This window comes from Thunnus thynnus, chromosome 15, assembly GCF_963924715.1.
Source record: "Thunnus thynnus chromosome 15, fThuThy2.1, whole genome shotgun sequence".
Classification (NCBI taxonomy): Eukaryota; Metazoa; Chordata; class Actinopteri; order Scombriformes; family Scombridae; genus Thunnus; species Thunnus thynnus.
In genome coordinates this window covers 22771341-22787572 of record NC_089531.1, presented here as the reverse complement: position 1 = coordinate 22787572, position 16232 = coordinate 22771341, and the positions used below count along the sequence as shown (strand labels likewise).

The following is a 16232-nucleotide window of genomic DNA, read 5'->3' as shown; positions in this document are numbered from 1 at the left end:
ATAGGATTCTTGTTTTTATCATTATTTTGTGAATCATTGAAGGGAAATAGTCTGGCAGTTGACTAAGTGCACCCAATTATGAAGAGGCAAAGTTCAGTTTGGCTGGAACATACTCCAATAAAAGTTCTTGTATTTAGACTATTAGCAGTACAGACTGCTGATTAATCCACCTCTGCTTTCTCTGTATTTGATTAAACATTGTATAATAGTATACAAATATAAAATATATAAAAATAGTATATAAATCATATATACAAACATACCACTATACACCACAGTTGAAGGAGTGGTTGAATAAGTGATTTATTATTCCTGTCATAGTGGTCTGTTAATATTATAACAGTTGAAGAACCTTGAACATTATTGTCAAAGACTCCATTGTCCCTACATGACATGCTGGGAGCCTTATCTGCACCTTATAGACCTGACTTTCCTGCCACTATATGTCCGTGTAAAGGCTCCCTCTCTTGGCCAATTTGCTGCTCTACTTCTTCTGTCTGTGTATTTGTACGTCACAAAGCAGCTGCTGGCAAATACTGACTGATGTGTTTTGGTAGACAGTGTTATTTGGTGCAGTATATGTTTGAATAGTATTTTTTGGAAAGTTATATGCAGAATAATGTTTCAATGGCAAAAAACACAAGAGAGCTATATGCTATACATACATAGAATAATAATCCTCAGATGAACAGGATGTATAAAATATGGATGGGTGGAAAACAGAAGGCTGACTTGTTGGAAAAGTCCAGTACAACAAGAAACTTTATTAGCAAACAAAAGTGCAATTAGTGACTATATTTATACAGTAGCCATGAAACTGCACAAAACATGAGCAGATATGTGCATCAATAAAAATTCAGTATTGTGCTTTATGAACCTGTGCATCAATATAAATAGAAAAAAAACATTGTAATATAAATATCGATTTTGAACACAAACTAAATAACATTTTGTTGTATTCTGAATTTTAGGATCTTTATCACTTCAAGAAATTTGGCACATTTTTTCTCCGGTTGCTATTTTTTCTTGCAGCAAACAAAAAGAAACCTACATAATGCATACACAGGTACAGCCAAACTGGGGACTCCAGCCAAAACAAAGATGATTGCGTTGATCCATGAAGGGTACGGTATTGATGCCAGAGACGGGAACTTCTCCTGCCGAGCATAAAATGGTATTAGTATGTTTAGTATACAATGACTCTCCAAACTTTACTGAGGAATTATTAACTCCTGAGTCCAACAAGGTACTATTACATGCTGTACTTTTAATATTTACCATAAAAATTGTTTGACACATGACAACTTTGTGCATTTTCAAATGAAGCAGCATAAAAAAGTTAATGAATCTTAGATCAGAGCTGATCCATCTGAATATAAATGAACACAGGTTAATTAATTGAGCAGATCTGCTTACAGAGTTTGGATCCCAGACTAAATAGGTGAGCTCCTCTTGAACTTGTGTCACCAGGTAAAAAACTAAGATGACCAGGACGATTAGAGGACTGATGAGCCTCCATGTACACTGCCAGAAGATGGAGGGTTTACGTCCAGTCATGAACTCCACGTCCTCATTGAACCTGCCATGCAAAAGGATTTTAATTAATTTTGAAGAGCTTTGAAATGTTTCATGAAGTGATCCCAGTTACACAAAACTTAAGTAAGTCTGCCATCTCTATAAAATTATTCTCAGTAAACTTGAATACGGCTAATACTGTTAATATAATATACGGTAGGCCTATATGGTAAATGTACAGCAAGTATCAAGATGTTCAAGCATGTATCAAGCCAACACAGAGGAACAGTGTGATGCTAAAATAGTTTGAATAAGCTCTAACCTGTCTATGCCGTAGATGTAAACAACAGCTATCATCTCAAACAGTCCAATGGTCAGTAGTGGAACAGATCCAGCAAAGTTATCAAAGAGAGTTAGCCAATAAATCCCTGAATGCTGTGCAAACAGGAGGGACATGATGAAGGAGACAACACACGTAATTCCTGAAACACACATGCACAAAAACAAGGCAAGCTGTTTTAAAACAGAAACCAGCCACAATCAGCACAGGTACATTTCATTGTGGATTGCAAAGATGCTGTATAGATTGATTTTTAAAAACCGAGTTACCAGTCAGTGCTTCATGGGGCCATTTTTTAGGGAAAACATTGAGGTCTTTCAAGGGGACCACCACTCCTTCGATGTTGCCAAACAGGGTTGAGAGCCCCAAGCAGAGAAGCATGATGAAAAAGAGGACAGACCAAATTGGGGAACCAGGCATCTTGGTGATGGCCTCTGTGAAAACAATGAAGGCCAGACCTGTTCCCTCCACTCCCTGGATAAGTACACAAGAGTTAGTTGAAATTCAGGTGGGAGTAAAAAACAATAGTAAATTTTTTGTGATAGTTATGATATTCCTCAATATAGTTACCTCACTGAGTAGTTTCTGCATGTCACAGGTTTTAATCTCCAATCCAAGAACAATATCTGGATAAGAGCTGTTCAGATGATTAAAGGCTGCCTCATAGTTGCTTGTAGTGATGCTGTCTTCAGGAAGATTGAATTCATTTAATAATGTCATGATGTTTCTTGGGAGAAAATATCACCAGTTAGAAACATTTCAGGAGTCAAAATTATTGGTCGTTATAATCATTCCTCCTGTCCGTACTCGTTGTAAAGTGACCCCTTACTAGTGTGACTCCATGTCAAAAATGAGGTAAAAATCTGTTCAACTGAAGCTAATATGAGGCTGCTGCACTCTGACTTAGCCAAAACAACTGAGTATTTTCCAAAGTTAGTTTTTTTAGTACAAAATGCCCTCTTTGTGTTATAACCTTTCCACTACAGCTCAGCAAGGAAACACCATCCCAAGTTTCTGCTGAGAGAAGTACTGCCATGATAGCAGGTCTATGAGGCTAAGCAATGCTCCGCTTAGAGCTAAATGCTATCGTGCTATGCTATGATGACAGCAAACCAATAACTCTTTCATCGTACATACAGAATGACCACATGAGTGTAGTATTAGAGAGATTATATGAAAAAAATTTGAACCCATTCTTTAAAGGCCCAATCAGTTAATTTTTGAAGATATAAGTTTGAGGGATATATAATCATTCAATTTTTAAATTTATCATAATCTAAAAAACTCTACTTAACTTTTTCATAACCTTGAAATAAACTTTACTCACTCATTGATACAGTGGTCATATTTCTCTGTGGCCCTGAAGCCAATGATGGTATAGGTAACTGTAGCAGCATAGACTGAGGCGAGTCCAGTTATGGCAGATAGGACCACAGCATCTTGCACGCAGTTGTTGCTTGGGAAAAGAAATGAGACAAAGAACCAAGTAACCAACCGATATAATGTTGACTTTACGTCTGAGAATGGTTACTAACTTTTCAGTCAAAGTAAGCAAAATGAGACTTGAACTAAACACCACAGTTATTATAAATGTCAGTCTCTTACTGAACAGGGTTGTAGCTTGAGAAAGAGATGAGGCCTCCCCATGCCAAACCAAAGGAGTAAAATACCTGGGCACCTGCGTCCAGCCAAGTTGTTGGTTTAATCAACTCGTTCACCTGCAAGAACGAGGCACACATTGTGATGTGGCTTTTAGCTATGAGATATAATGTTGATGATATAATAATGATATAATGTCTTTTCATCTAATCAAGATTAGAAACATACATCTGGTGTGAAGAGGAACTTGATTCCGCTCAGGGCGCCTTTAAGAGTCAGTCCTCGGATCAGGAAAATTGCCAACACTATGAAAGGCAGGATGGCTGTGATGTACACTGCCTGAGGTCATGACAAGAGAGAATGGATTAATATTGATAATGAACAATAGATTTTAGTTTTAATTTAGTTTAGCTTTAATTTAATTTAGCTTTATTGAAGTTCTGGATAATACTGATTATGCAATGTATCATAATTAATGGTAGGTTCAACAAACCTTGCCTGTACTGCTGATCCCCCTTATGCAGCATATACCGACGATTGACCAGGCAGCTAACAGACAAAGTACCATGGGCCACTGGATTCCCCCAGAGTCGGATATAGAGGCTGAACTATTCAGAGTCACACGGTAAAAGTAATAATCCACAGTGGAGCTCAGTTGACACTCTGGTACATAGCCTGTAGGGGCAACAAATATATAATACATAAACTTGAATGCAATCTGGATGCTTTGTGGACTGAAAATGTGTGTATTTTCAAATACCTGTCCCATTGTCATTGAGAGGACATTGGCTCCAAGGCAGCGGGTTTTGAAAGGAATTGAAGAGATACCACATGATCCAGGCTATTAAGGTGTTGTAGTACAGTGCAACCAAAAAGGACACCAGCATGGAGGCAATACCTGAGGGACAGCATCATTAACTGTGATATCAAACTCACAGGAAGCCAGATACCTACTGATGCCATGGGGTCCTTTTTTCTTCTCTTTTGGACAAATTGTTTCAGAGCCTATTTTACTTACCAACACCTGTCAGATAAGGGCTGATGGCCCTCCACACTCCCACGCTGCCTTTCCTGAGACGCTGGCCAATTGCAAACTCCAGCAGCAGGAGAGGCATTCCTTCTAGCACCAGCAGGATTAGGTAGGGAATTAAAAAGGCACCTGGAAAATGTATGTGGTTAATGGTCATGAGTTGCGGAATTTTTGAATTCTACATATGATGTTTGTAAACATGACATTCAGCACATCATAAAAACATGACCAAATACCTTCAAAACTAGCAAAGCCTCATGCTAAACTAAAATGGTGACCATGGTAAACATACATGCTTAACATACACATAACATTGTTATTGTGAGGCTGTTAGCACGCTGACATTCAGATTTAGCTCAAAGCACCACCCAACCTATAAGTAGCCTACTGCTAACATGGCCGTCATGTTTTAGCCTAGCCTAACTTTTCATTTAGCGCCATAAGGTTGACATTTGTTGGTTTTAGTGAAACTATTGGCTGCCATTATTGCTACACACATTCATGCTCCTCAAAGAATGAATTGCACTCACCAAAAATCACTGTGTTAAAATCTTACCCAATTTGGCTCTATATAGCGCCAATACAACATCGGGTTAACTTGACCCAGTAGCAACCTGTTATTTTTTGCCAGTATTACACACAACAAGCTTAAGCTTGAAATGGTCACAAATGTATTGTTTCTTGTAAAAACGATGTGCATATGGCATTTAAAAGTTATTAACAATCAATAACAAACTGTGACATGCAAGTTTAAAAAGAGTAGAGTAGATTATAACCCGCTTTAGTGTGGGTTAATAACCCAACAGTAAAAATGAAAAATAACACATAAAACTGGTCCAAAACAATGCCTTGTCTTGAGTGGCTTTATGGGTAACATTATCCCAGTATTGTGTCGGCGCTGTATTGACACAAACTCTGTAAAATTTTAACACAGTGTTTCTTAGTGTGTAATAACTTTCAATTTGTCCACTACTAGTTGTTCAGTTTAGTTAATGACTGAATACCAGCAAACTTATTATATTCCCTTCAGCCTCTGCTGTATTTTGTGTCTTGTGCTAATCAGCCCATGTTAGCTAACTTGCTAAACATGGTTAACATTACCTGCGAAACATTATTAGCATGTTAGTATTGTGATTTGACATCGAGTCAATTAAATAAAGGAACGTGGTCCATATCTCTATTGTATGGAAGCCAAGAATGGCTGTGTTTGCAATTTTTTTTTTTAATACCATTATTTCGAGATCACAAGTTAATTATCCCATGATCTTGAGATAACAAAGCTCATTTTGTCATGGTTAATTTATCTCATTATCTTGAGAAAACAAAAGGCTGATTTCTCAAGATAACGATTTTTGTTTTCTCGAGATCACAGCCTTTAATGAATAAAATATGGCAGAAAACGTCAAACAGATGGTAGTGGTGAGTTTACATATATTTTGCCTGCTTCATGATGTCTTGCCCCAAATCCTTACATATAAAAGCAATGTCAAAGTTGCCCAGCAGATGTCGCCATTTTGACTGCATCAAATGCTTCGAAACAGTGAACCGTTTTCAACACAATTGCTTAATTTGATTCACAGCTTTAGAAAGCTTCATTTATCCCATCATTTATGCTGGCATGGAACTCCTAATCTCTGATAAAAGGAAACAACCCTTTGTTTTCTTGTGATAACAGGTTGATTATCTTGTTATCTCAAGGTAACAAAGCAGTTTTTCACAAGGTAGCAAAATAATTAACTAATCATCTTGAGATAACGGCATTAAAAAAAAAATTGCAAGTACAGCTGTTCTCGGCCTCTGTACCATTCAGCTCTCTGCATTTTAAGGTTTTATTCTGGTCTAGATTTCGGACAATGCATGTATAATTATAGCATTATGATGAAGTGTTGCAGATGATATGAACTGTAGGAATATAAGCAAGGTTGAAATATCACCATACACTATAGCATGTACTGTATGTCACGTTTTTAAAAAGAGCTTTGTTGATAACAGTTAATGGCAGTTTGGTATTAACTGAAGTGTACAAGGTTACAGGTTCATTGTTATATAATACTGTGATAAGCAAAGTTTATGACTATAGTTATTTACAGATGTTTAAATACAATATTGTATATTGTATTACTTAGACAAAAGATTAAATGCAATTTCAAAAAACTTACAGAGGCCTAAAATATAATATTGTTATTGTTTTGTATCGATCAGAAGTGTCACATTACTGTGACTGATTACATGGACTATGGACACTGGTTTTAACTTTATGGGCTTGAAACCTCTAGTTAACCAGTCACAGAACAACAACAACAGATTATACTTTTAAAATATGCATGTCTTTTGAAACCTGCGTCTCATCCCCTGTGGCTCAATCCACAGCATATCAAAAGAACAACAATGATCCACTTAATACTGAAACTTATCAAAAAAACAAAAACAAGCACAAAAAAAAAACCAAACAAAAAAATCCCACAACCTAACCCTGCCCACACACACACACACGTGATGTAATGTATGCAGTGCGAATGCATATAGCAATAACAGAGCAGACCCCACATTCTCTGTCTTTTGCTCATCATGCCAAAGATTAGCCATTACTTCAGGAGATCTCACAGTCTGAGAATCATTCATATAACTTGATGGAAATGTCACACCACTCTCTTGTGGCCATGAATGAGTGATATATTTAAGTTTCCATTTTGCCTCAGGCACAAAGGACTAGTGAATTTTGTAGTGGAAATGTTAAGATTTAGACGTTTAGATATCTGGTAATAGCTATGGCCTTTCGTAATCCCTCAATGACCCATACTAATGCTGCACAGGTAAACTACTAAAAGTGACTCCAGCAAAATCACAAATGAAGGTACCTGAGTAAACAATAACCTGACTCCTGGGTGCCTCAACCAGTCTATAATTTTTCAAACAAACATTCAAAAATTGAAAGTCTTTTAACAGTTAAACCACAGACTCTCTCTACCCCTCCAGCTTACCTCCTCCATGACTTTGACACAAGTAAGGGAATCGCCACACGTTACCAAGCCCAATGCAAAAGCCCACACAGGTTAAGATGTACTGAGCTTTGTTGTCCCACTTGGGCCTGCTCCCGGCCTCCTCCTTCTCCATCCTGTCAAGATCCTCATGGTTAGGGATCCGCAGATCCAGTCCTGGGTTAGGAAGTACCAGTCTCATGGTGTCCACATATGCACTGAAGCAGGGGAGTTGTCTCTACTACAGTTAAAGCATTAGTGAGGGTTTAATGTATGAATGTCCACAAAGGAGCACTCAGCAATTTTGAAACAAGTTTATGATCTTTAACTTTATCTGTTGTGGTCCATAGATTAGTGAAAGTACGCCCTGTACTTTTGCTCTTGTATAACCATAATTTAATAATTAATACTAGGGTAAATGTTCTGAGTTTCATGTCTATCCTGAAAAATACTCAACTTAAAGTAATTATTAAGCTTAATCACTAGATGGTCTCTTTTGCTTCTAAAATAGATACAGTGTGAAAAGGATAAGATTGTACATATCGCTTTGGTCTCTTGTTTCTAAAATTTGCTGATTATTCAAAACCACTGTATGTCAGTGTTAAAACAGAATCCAATTTCATTGGTTCAATGAAAAAAAAAAACAACTAAATGTACGTATGTCTCAAAATCCTTGAAAGAACCAGTAATCTCAATGATATTCCACATGATTTATTTTCATAGCATGTAACCTCTTCATTTTGCTCTTTAGTTTGAACTGGTGAGAGAGGAACATTTACAGATCATAAACTGACAGGCAGTTTATGGCAGTGTAAGTGCAGTGCTGTGATACACACAAAATATTAAAACTTTACAATAGTCCCTTGGCTATATGCCAAAAACCTTATAAACAACACAAAAGTGGGTTAAAAAGCACTGATGCCATGAATATAGTCATTTTTGGTTTAAAAAAACAAAACAAAACAAGATTTACACAACAGTATGTTTAAAGTTTTAACAAAAAATTTGCTCCTCTATTAAAGATTATTTACAAAATACTGTTTTAAAATAAATTATTGCAATTTTTTTTGCTTGGCATATTTAGGAAAATACACTTTTTCTCTTTCTTGCTTGCCAATACTGTTTTTATGTATGTAGAACTAATATGGAGCAACATGCAGCAGCTGGTTAGCTTAGCTTTGTGCAAAGTATTAAACAAACGAGATGTAATGTGTAAATCAAGTGAGCATTAGAGTTGCTGGTAGGCAGACTTTGTTACCTTTGCACAGAGCCAGGCTAGCAGTTTCTGCCAAGCTAAGCTGACCAGCTGCTGGCTGTTCCTTCATATTTACCATCCACACATTAGATTAACATCGATCTTCTCGTCCAACTTTTGCAAGAAAGTGAAACGTATTCCCCAAAATGTCAAACTACTCCTTTAATGTATAACATACAATAACATGTGAAATATTAGCACAGTGGGAAACCAATATTACAATTGTATGAAAAGCAACATCAATTACTTTCTTCTCCAAACCTACATTATTTTACAGAAAACACTTCCAAATTTACTTCTACATTTCTCAGTTAAAAGTCATAGTGTGCTCTTCTCCTGGTGTCCAGGATATGGGAGGAAGAAAAAAGTAATAAGCATAATATACAAACAACAAATAAAATGTCCACATTCCTTCATCTTGTTATTAAATAATCAAGGTAAAATCTATCTAAAACTCTTTGTCACTCATTTGTATTTTGGAGGAGATAGATTTCACTGTGTCACCAGTGTATTCCTTCTGCTTGCAACATTTCTTCTGGATGAATTTGAAGAGGGCAACCGCTGGGATGGATAAACTGGGAATTCCAGCAAGGATAAAAACGATGACATAGACCCAAGAAGGATAAGGACGCGCTTCGAGGGTGGGGAAGCTCTCCTATGGCCAGAGTAAAGGACAGTGTTATGATTAAGTCAACAGCAATGTATAAAACACTACATGTTTCCTCAGTAATGATGAGGAAAAGCCTCCACACACTTCATCACACCTATTATTAACTCCAGAACCTCCACCAAACCCTTTATCATATTTTACCAAAACTGATAAAAGACACATTTAGAAACCTCTTAAGGCTGCTACTTCTTTAAAACCCACATCTTTATTTTATATGATCTCAATTAAGACTTAAGTGATGAACACACTTACCGCCTCCTGGTCCCAAACCAAATAGGTGAGAGTCTTTGTGACTTGGGTTACAAAGTAGAAAATCAAGATGACGACCATGATGAGTGGACTAACCACCCTCCATGTCACCTGCCAGAAAATATTGGGCTTGTGGCCAATCATAAACTCAATGTCCTTGTTAAACCTGTGTGGAAGCAATAAGAGGGAGACTTAGTGTCAGCTGAGTGTGTATGAAAGCATCCATAAAAGACGACCTTGTACTTTTATTAGTTACAGTAAATAAAGCAGCTTGTGTGGCTGTTACAGCCTGTGTTCAACGTGTTGATGCTACACTGGACCTAAACCTTTTTTAACCATGTGAAAATTAGCACTCTATTACTTGAACTATATTACTTTAGGCTAACCGAACCTTGTGTCCCATATTAATTTGTGTAAAACATACTGTTACAGAATATTTTGCACATTTAATAACTAATTACTAGCATTTTTACTACTTTTATTAATAATATTATAAAACTCTGAGCTAAACATTTTCCACATTCCTCACCATGGTGTTACTACATCAACAGTACACTCTGTACCTCTTTATCTCTTTTATTCCAATTGTAACACATTATCTCTGCTCCAAGGTCAGAATACATTGTGCTGTGTTATTTCCTTCACTTTTGCACTGTTTTAAGATCACACTAGCGGCTCTGTGAGACAGCACTTAGGCACAGAGGTGCTTTCAGCTAGATGCTAACATCAGCATGCTCATATGTTCACAATGACGATTCTTACGCTGATGATTAGCAGGTATATGTGTTTAACATAATCATCTTAGTAGCAAATGTTAGTATGCTAACAAACATAAGGTACAGTTGAGGTTGATGGGGTTGTCATTAGTTTTACAGGTATTTGATAAACCAAAATAGTGGACAAATCTAAACTATGATTTTATAATGGTGCTATATGGAATATATATATATGTGACTAATATTCATCATTAAGGATCTATGATTGTCCATACAAAATTTAGTATTTAATATTTGCTGAGATATTTCAGTCTAGACCAAATATACTAACTGATGCTGTCATCTCTACAACCACACTGCTAAAGGCTGATTTATGGTAGGTCGTGATAAGTGTGATAACAGTTGTGATGTGATGTAAGTGTCACTTAGTAGAAATTAAAGCGTTGCATGATGTTTTCAATTTATGCTTCAGTGAAAGGGTTCAGTCATCTCCATGGTAACCAGATGCTATCCTCCAGCCAGCTTGTCTAGTTACATTGCATCATCCCGACCAGGACTAATTAGACAAGGACGTTACAAGTTATCTAAAGTTACAGACCAAAATATCAATAAGGAAGTGAAAACTACAATTCTCCATGCCGTCATTAGCACTTCTCAATAACACTCCGCGACATAACATTATTCTCCAGGTGCGTGACATGAGAGGAAAGTGTCAAGCAACAATTTTTGTTGAAAATATGTCATTTCTTGTGAGCAACACTTATCAACAGTGTCGAGCAATCTACCATAAATCAGCCTTTAACATTGTGAAAAACAATTACCTTGGACACTGTGAATTTGCACTGATCAATCACTTCCAGGACACTCACCTATCTACGCCATAGATGTAGATAACAGCAATCATTTCACAGAATCCGATGATCAGAAGAGGGATAGAGCCAGCAAAGTTGTCAAAAAGAGCTAACCAGTAGTTTCCAGAGCGCATGGCAAATATGAGCCCAAGGGCGAATGAGATCAAGCATGTCAGACCTGAAACACAAAACAAAACAACTGATTACACTGAAATACCCATATCAATTTTTCTATTTCAACATGAAAATGATTTTATGTACAAAATGAAATATAAGTAATTACCACAAAAAACTTCTTTGGGCCATGTTTTGGGCAACAGTCTAAGGTCCTGCAAAGGAACAACTACTCCCTCAATGTTCCCAAACATAGTTGAGAGGCCAAGGCAGAAGAGCATGATGAAGAAGAGGACAGCCCAGAGAGGAGAAACAGGCATCTTGATAATGGCCTCTGTGAACACGATAAAGGCCAGACCTGTTCCTTCCACCCCCTAAAGGAGTATACACCAAATATTTCGGTCTTTAACACTCTGTTAAGTCATTTCATTTGGACTAATGATGGATAAATTGTAGATAATAGACTGATTAACAGCACTGGCAGTATATTTAAATGTTCTTTACTGACCTGACTGAGGAAAGACTGCATGTCACAGTGCTCTAGTTGCAACCCTTGAATGATATCAGGATTTGTCTGATTGAGGTGTGTCAGAACCTCATCATAGTTGCCATCTGTGATGCTGTTTTCAGGGTAGTTGAAGGCATTCATCAGCTTCAAGATGTTGCTGCAAAAGATCCACAGACATAACTTCAGCCTCATATAGGTGAATCACACTTAGTTTGCAAATAAAATGTGTTTTTGCACATTTGGATGAGTTTGACCACCAAATTCCCAATCTGAAACTCACTCTCCCGTGCAGTCGTCAAATTTTTGTGTTGCCCTGAAGCCAATAATGGAGTAGATAACCGTTGCAGAGTACACTGAGGTGCAGCCATTGATGATGGAGATGAGAACGGCATCCTGCTCACAGTTGTTGCTACAAGAAAATGTAAAATGTAGATCATGGAAGGGGAACTGCTAAACAGAGAACTCCTCTATGACAGTACTAATGATGAGGCAGTTACTCACTGAATAGAGTTGTAACTGGAGAAGGAGATGAGACCTCCAAAAGCCAAGGAGAAGGAGTAGAAAACCTGAGCACCCGCATCCAACCAGGTTGATGGGTTCATTAACTCATTCACCTAAAAGAGAATAAAAACATAAATTCCTTGTGAAAATGAGCCTAGATTACTTCCTGTTCTTTAAAGCTGACAGTAAGCACTATCTCCTTATGTCCTGGCCATTGTTAATAATTGATGTGTGATGTTACTGCACACTAGGATTATATAATCTCTATATAATCTGTCTGACCTCTAATCTTCAAGGACACACAATAAAACCAGGAGGAGTTTAAAAAAAGATTGACTATTGTTTAAGAATCCTGAAAAATAACTGGGTGATAAATTTATTGCTATATTAATATCCAGTTGTTATCTGGATATTACTCATGTCATGATTTGAAAGACATTGTATGCATAATTTATTGGCTATACAGTGTTTGAACTTTGATTATCAGCTTTTATCAGTCTTGTGATGAAATTTTATTGCAAAAAATTTTTCTTTGTCTTGCATAATCTTGGTAATCTCTGCTTATTCTAATTACAGCTTCATTTTTCTTTTGCTTTATTGCTGCAGTTTCTGTTGTTTGTAACATGTTAATTTCGGAGCTTTAGCAATACTGGTCAGACAGAACCAGGCTATTTCCAGTGTTATGCTAAATTAAGCTAACCGGCTTCTGGCTGTAGCCTTATATTTACTGAACAGACATGAGATTGGTATAAATCATATTATTTAACTTCGTGCAAGAAAAAAATTTCTTTAATTTTCCAAAATTAAACAAATGAAACTATTCCTTAAAAAAATTGCATGATATCAATTTAACTGACAAATGTTGGTTACAACAGTGCTTACATCTGGTGTGAAGAGGAACTTGATTCCCTCTAGAGAGCCTTTTAGAGTCAGTCCTCTGATGAGAAAGATAGTGAGGACCAAGTATGGTAGAGTGGAGGTGATGTACACAGCCTGAGAAATGAGAGAATGACAAAATTATTCAACGATATAATATGCCTGTATATTTTTAAAAAAACAAAAAAACAAAACATATATGCACTCCCAGTCTCCCACATTTGATTACTCTCAGACCTTGCCGGTGGTCTCAATCCCCCTGATGCAGCAGACGTAGAGCAGGGCCCAGGCTGCCACCAGAGCGAGCACCATCCACCACTGCAGACCTCCAGATTCATCGATAGCTGTTGAAATGTTTAGAGTCTCTCTGTACCAGAAGTAGTCAACAGTAGTGCTCCGTGCGCACTCCTCCACCAGACCTGTAGGGGCAGATAACAAAAGGAAAATCTAGGATCACATTCTGTAGTTAAAGAAAATGACTACAGATGAGAAGAATATACCACTCCCAGCTGAAAAACTGAAATGTTAACTTGTGGTTTCACAGCTTGTTGTTTTTACATTTCAGGAATTATGTGCCAGACTAATTTTGGCAGTGGAGCAGTGAGGTGCTGTTAGGAGGATTTTTTAACTTTGGACATAGCCAGCCAATCTGTAGTGTTTCCTAGTTTCCAGTCTTTGGATAAGCTAGCCTGCTGCTAGCTGTAGCCTTATATTTACTGAACAGATGTGAGAGTAGTATCTTCTCATTGTTACCAGATTTGCATGAAAGGTAGACTACGAAGGGCTTGCTTGTGTAACATTTGATTCCTGAAGAAACTAGGCTCTGAAAGCATCTCTTTTTGTCTAATGTTAATTGATTTTGTGAAGCCATTTTCAGAAATATATCTACAGTAACTGTCACTGTAGTTTTTTAAAGTTTCTCTGACTGTTATCTTGATGGATGAAGACATACCTGTCCTGTTAGCATTGAGAGGACACTGGCTCCATGGCAGGGGATCCTGAAAGGAGTTGAAGAGGTACCACATGATCCAAGCCATGATGGTGTTGTAGTACATGCCCACCAAAAATGAGACAAGCAAGGACGCAATACCTGTAACAGAATACAACAATTAGTATTGTAGTATTGCTTTTAAATAAAAATACACAACCAAAAGTGTATGTTTTCACCCACCAACTCCAGTCAGGCAAGGATGGATAGATCTCCACACTCCCACGCTGCCTTTCCTCAGACGCTGACCGATGGCAAACTCCAGGTGCAGCAGTGGGATTCCCTCCAGAACCAGAAGGATGAGGAATGGGATCATAAATGCCCCTGGAAATACATTTAAATGGTTGTTATGCGTTGTCAATGTGGTGAGTGATTCACTTTAATGTGAGTGTAAGTAAATACTCAGCACTTCACTCCACAAAACTGCTTCCATCAAGACACCCATAAACTGTAAAAAGCATTTTGTATGTTTTATTACCTACATTTACCTTGAAAAGACAAATTCAGTCAGCATAAAGTTTGACAAAACAACAGAAAAGTAATTAATTCCAGTAGTACAAGTTGTAATATTTAAGTTGAAATTGTTGAATAATTCTGAGTTAGTAGACATTTTCCGAGGGATAAATCTATTTATTTTAAACTGAGCTTTTAAAAACAAGCATTTCTGTCTATTCAAATTTATTGGAGACTTAAATGAATCAGTCCGTGTACTCTGCCATGAATACTTTGTCTCTGCTGTGTGTAAAAATATTACTGCACATTCAAACATTAACTCCCAAGTTTTCCAAATCTCAGTTGGCTCACAATGTTAAAAAAATCCTTCTTATTTTAAATTGGTGGAGCCTTTATACATGAAAATTCAATTTCAAATGGGACAGTTTATGTGTTACAGTCTACTGTACTTATGGGTGTTATGGTTTAATTCAGACAAAAAGTGGGATGACTGAGTTTTGGAAATGCTCAAATAATCAGTTACTGAAAAGGGGTAAAGGAAATATTTAGATTAATTTCCTCATTCATATTCACTGCTCACTTTCTTGCATGCTCCTTCTATCTTTTTTGAAAAAACTCAAACATCCAGTCACTCTCATCCAAGCCTACCTCCTCCATGGCTTTGACACAGGTACGGGAACCTCCAAACGTTGCCAAGTCCCACGCAGAATCCCACACAGGTGAGCAGATACTGGGCTTTGTTGTCCCATTTGGGCCTGTCTCCTGCCTCCTCAGTCTCCATCCTCTCCAGGTCCCCATGAGAGGGGATCCGATCATCCAGTCCTGGATTTGGAATCTTCAGCTTCATGGTGCCTTTTTATAAACTTCACTGGACACCGAATTGCAAAATGTAGCTGTTGAGGCTCTCTTTGGTATTCAGTTGTTGGATTTGTCACTTTCCAGTGCAACCTTCAAGAGGGTGTGCCTGTCCTGGATCAGCCTCCTCTGTGGAAACTGTTACTGATTCTCTGTGGACTGTCCTCCTCGGAGTCCTTTACCCCTACTGTGTTTCATCTGAATGGGCACTGAGGTATTTACTGTGACCTATGGCACCTAAACTGCAGTTATCAGTTGCTCATTAGAGTCTGTATTGTATTATGTAATGTCAGCAATTTTAGGCAGAAGAAAGTGCAGTGTTTTCCATAATGGTTAATACTTCACATGAGGTGCCATTGCCAACACTTTTCTGTGATAGATGAGTCTGATATTCATGAGTTTGTAAGAGAAATGGTGCAAAGTCATAGTTGAATAAGAGACACAAGAAACTAAATGAGAAGCCTTTGTTCAAGTTCAAAAAGTTGTGAGGAGTGTTGTGTTGATTGTTTTACTATATAACTCTTTTTCAAACAGTATGACTTTATTGATTATTGTGGCAAAAACTACAATTTTGTATCACTTTGTTTGATAGAAAGAATGAAATTCTCTACAGACAGTGGCAACACATTTTCCATCAAATCTTATCATAACTATCAGGCCACACCTTCTCCAGTCCTTGAGTCATCAGATTGTTTTATTACATAAAGATCTGCTTGCATATCATTTCAGCCTGT

General features: G+C 37.4%; 2 protein-coding genes across 2 annotated transcripts; both read right to left on the bottom strand.

Annotated features, from left to right (window-relative positions):
• Nucleotides 1–744: 744 nt before the first annotated feature.
• Nucleotides 745–7812, bottom strand: LOC137197893 (sodium-dependent neutral amino acid transporter B(0)AT1-like). The gene is made up of 12 exons (XM_067611386.1): nt 7466–7812; nt 4473–4613; nt 4215–4352; nt 3948–4129; nt 3683–3793; nt 3461–3573; nt 3183–3311; nt 2426–2582; nt 2125–2329; nt 1838–1997; nt 1417–1579; nt 745–1157 (listed from the first exon to the last, which is right to left on the bottom strand). Exons 1-12 carry the CDS (start codon nt 7662–7664, stop codon nt 1017–1019), a joined length of 1839 nt encoding a protein of 612 aa, XP_067467487.1. The 5' UTR covers nt 7665–7812; the 3' UTR covers nt 745–1016.
• Nucleotides 7813–8157: 345 nt separating this feature from the next.
• LOC137197890 (sodium-dependent neutral amino acid transporter B(0)AT1-like) lies at nt 8158–16010 on the bottom strand. The gene is made up of 12 exons (XM_067611383.1): nt 15292–16010; nt 14374–14514; nt 14155–14292; nt 13440–13621; nt 13209–13319; nt 12327–12439; nt 12106–12234; nt 11826–11982; nt 11487–11691; nt 11222–11381; nt 9640–9802; nt 8158–9372 (listed from the first exon to the last, which is right to left on the bottom strand). Exons 1-12 carry the CDS (start codon nt 15488–15490, stop codon nt 9166–9168), a joined length of 1905 nt encoding a protein of 634 aa, XP_067467484.1. The 5' UTR covers nt 15491–16010; the 3' UTR covers nt 8158–9165.
• Between the last annotated feature and the right edge of the window lie 222 nt (nt 16011–16232).

Excerpts from the sequence above, each read along its gene's own strand:
- LOC137197893 (XM_067611386.1), bottom strand. The coding sequence starts at position 7,664 with ATGAGACTGGTACTTCCTAACCCAGGACTGGATCTGCGGATCCCTAAC. Across the intron at positions 2,330-2,425 it reads TGCAGAAACTACTCAGTGAG|GGAGTGGAGGGAACAGGTCT; the intron begins GTAACTATATTG and ends GTACTTATCCAG. Across the intron at positions 1,158-1,416 it reads TAGTCTGGGATCCAAACTCT|GAGAAGTTCCCGTCTCTGGC; the intron begins GTAAGCAGATCT and ends TATGCTCGGCAG.
- LOC137197890 (XM_067611383.1), bottom strand. The coding sequence starts at position 15,490 with ATGAAGCTGAAGATTCCAAATCCAGGACTGGATGATCGGATCCCCTCT. Across the intron at positions 12,235-12,326 it reads TCCAGTTACAACTCTATTCA|CAACAACTGTGAGCAGGATG; the intron begins GTGAGTAACTGC and ends ATTTTCTTGTAG. Across the intron at positions 9,803-11,221 it reads TACATCTATGGCGTAGATAG|GTTTAACAAGGACATTGAGT; the intron begins GTGAGTGTCCTG and ends GCTTCCACACAG.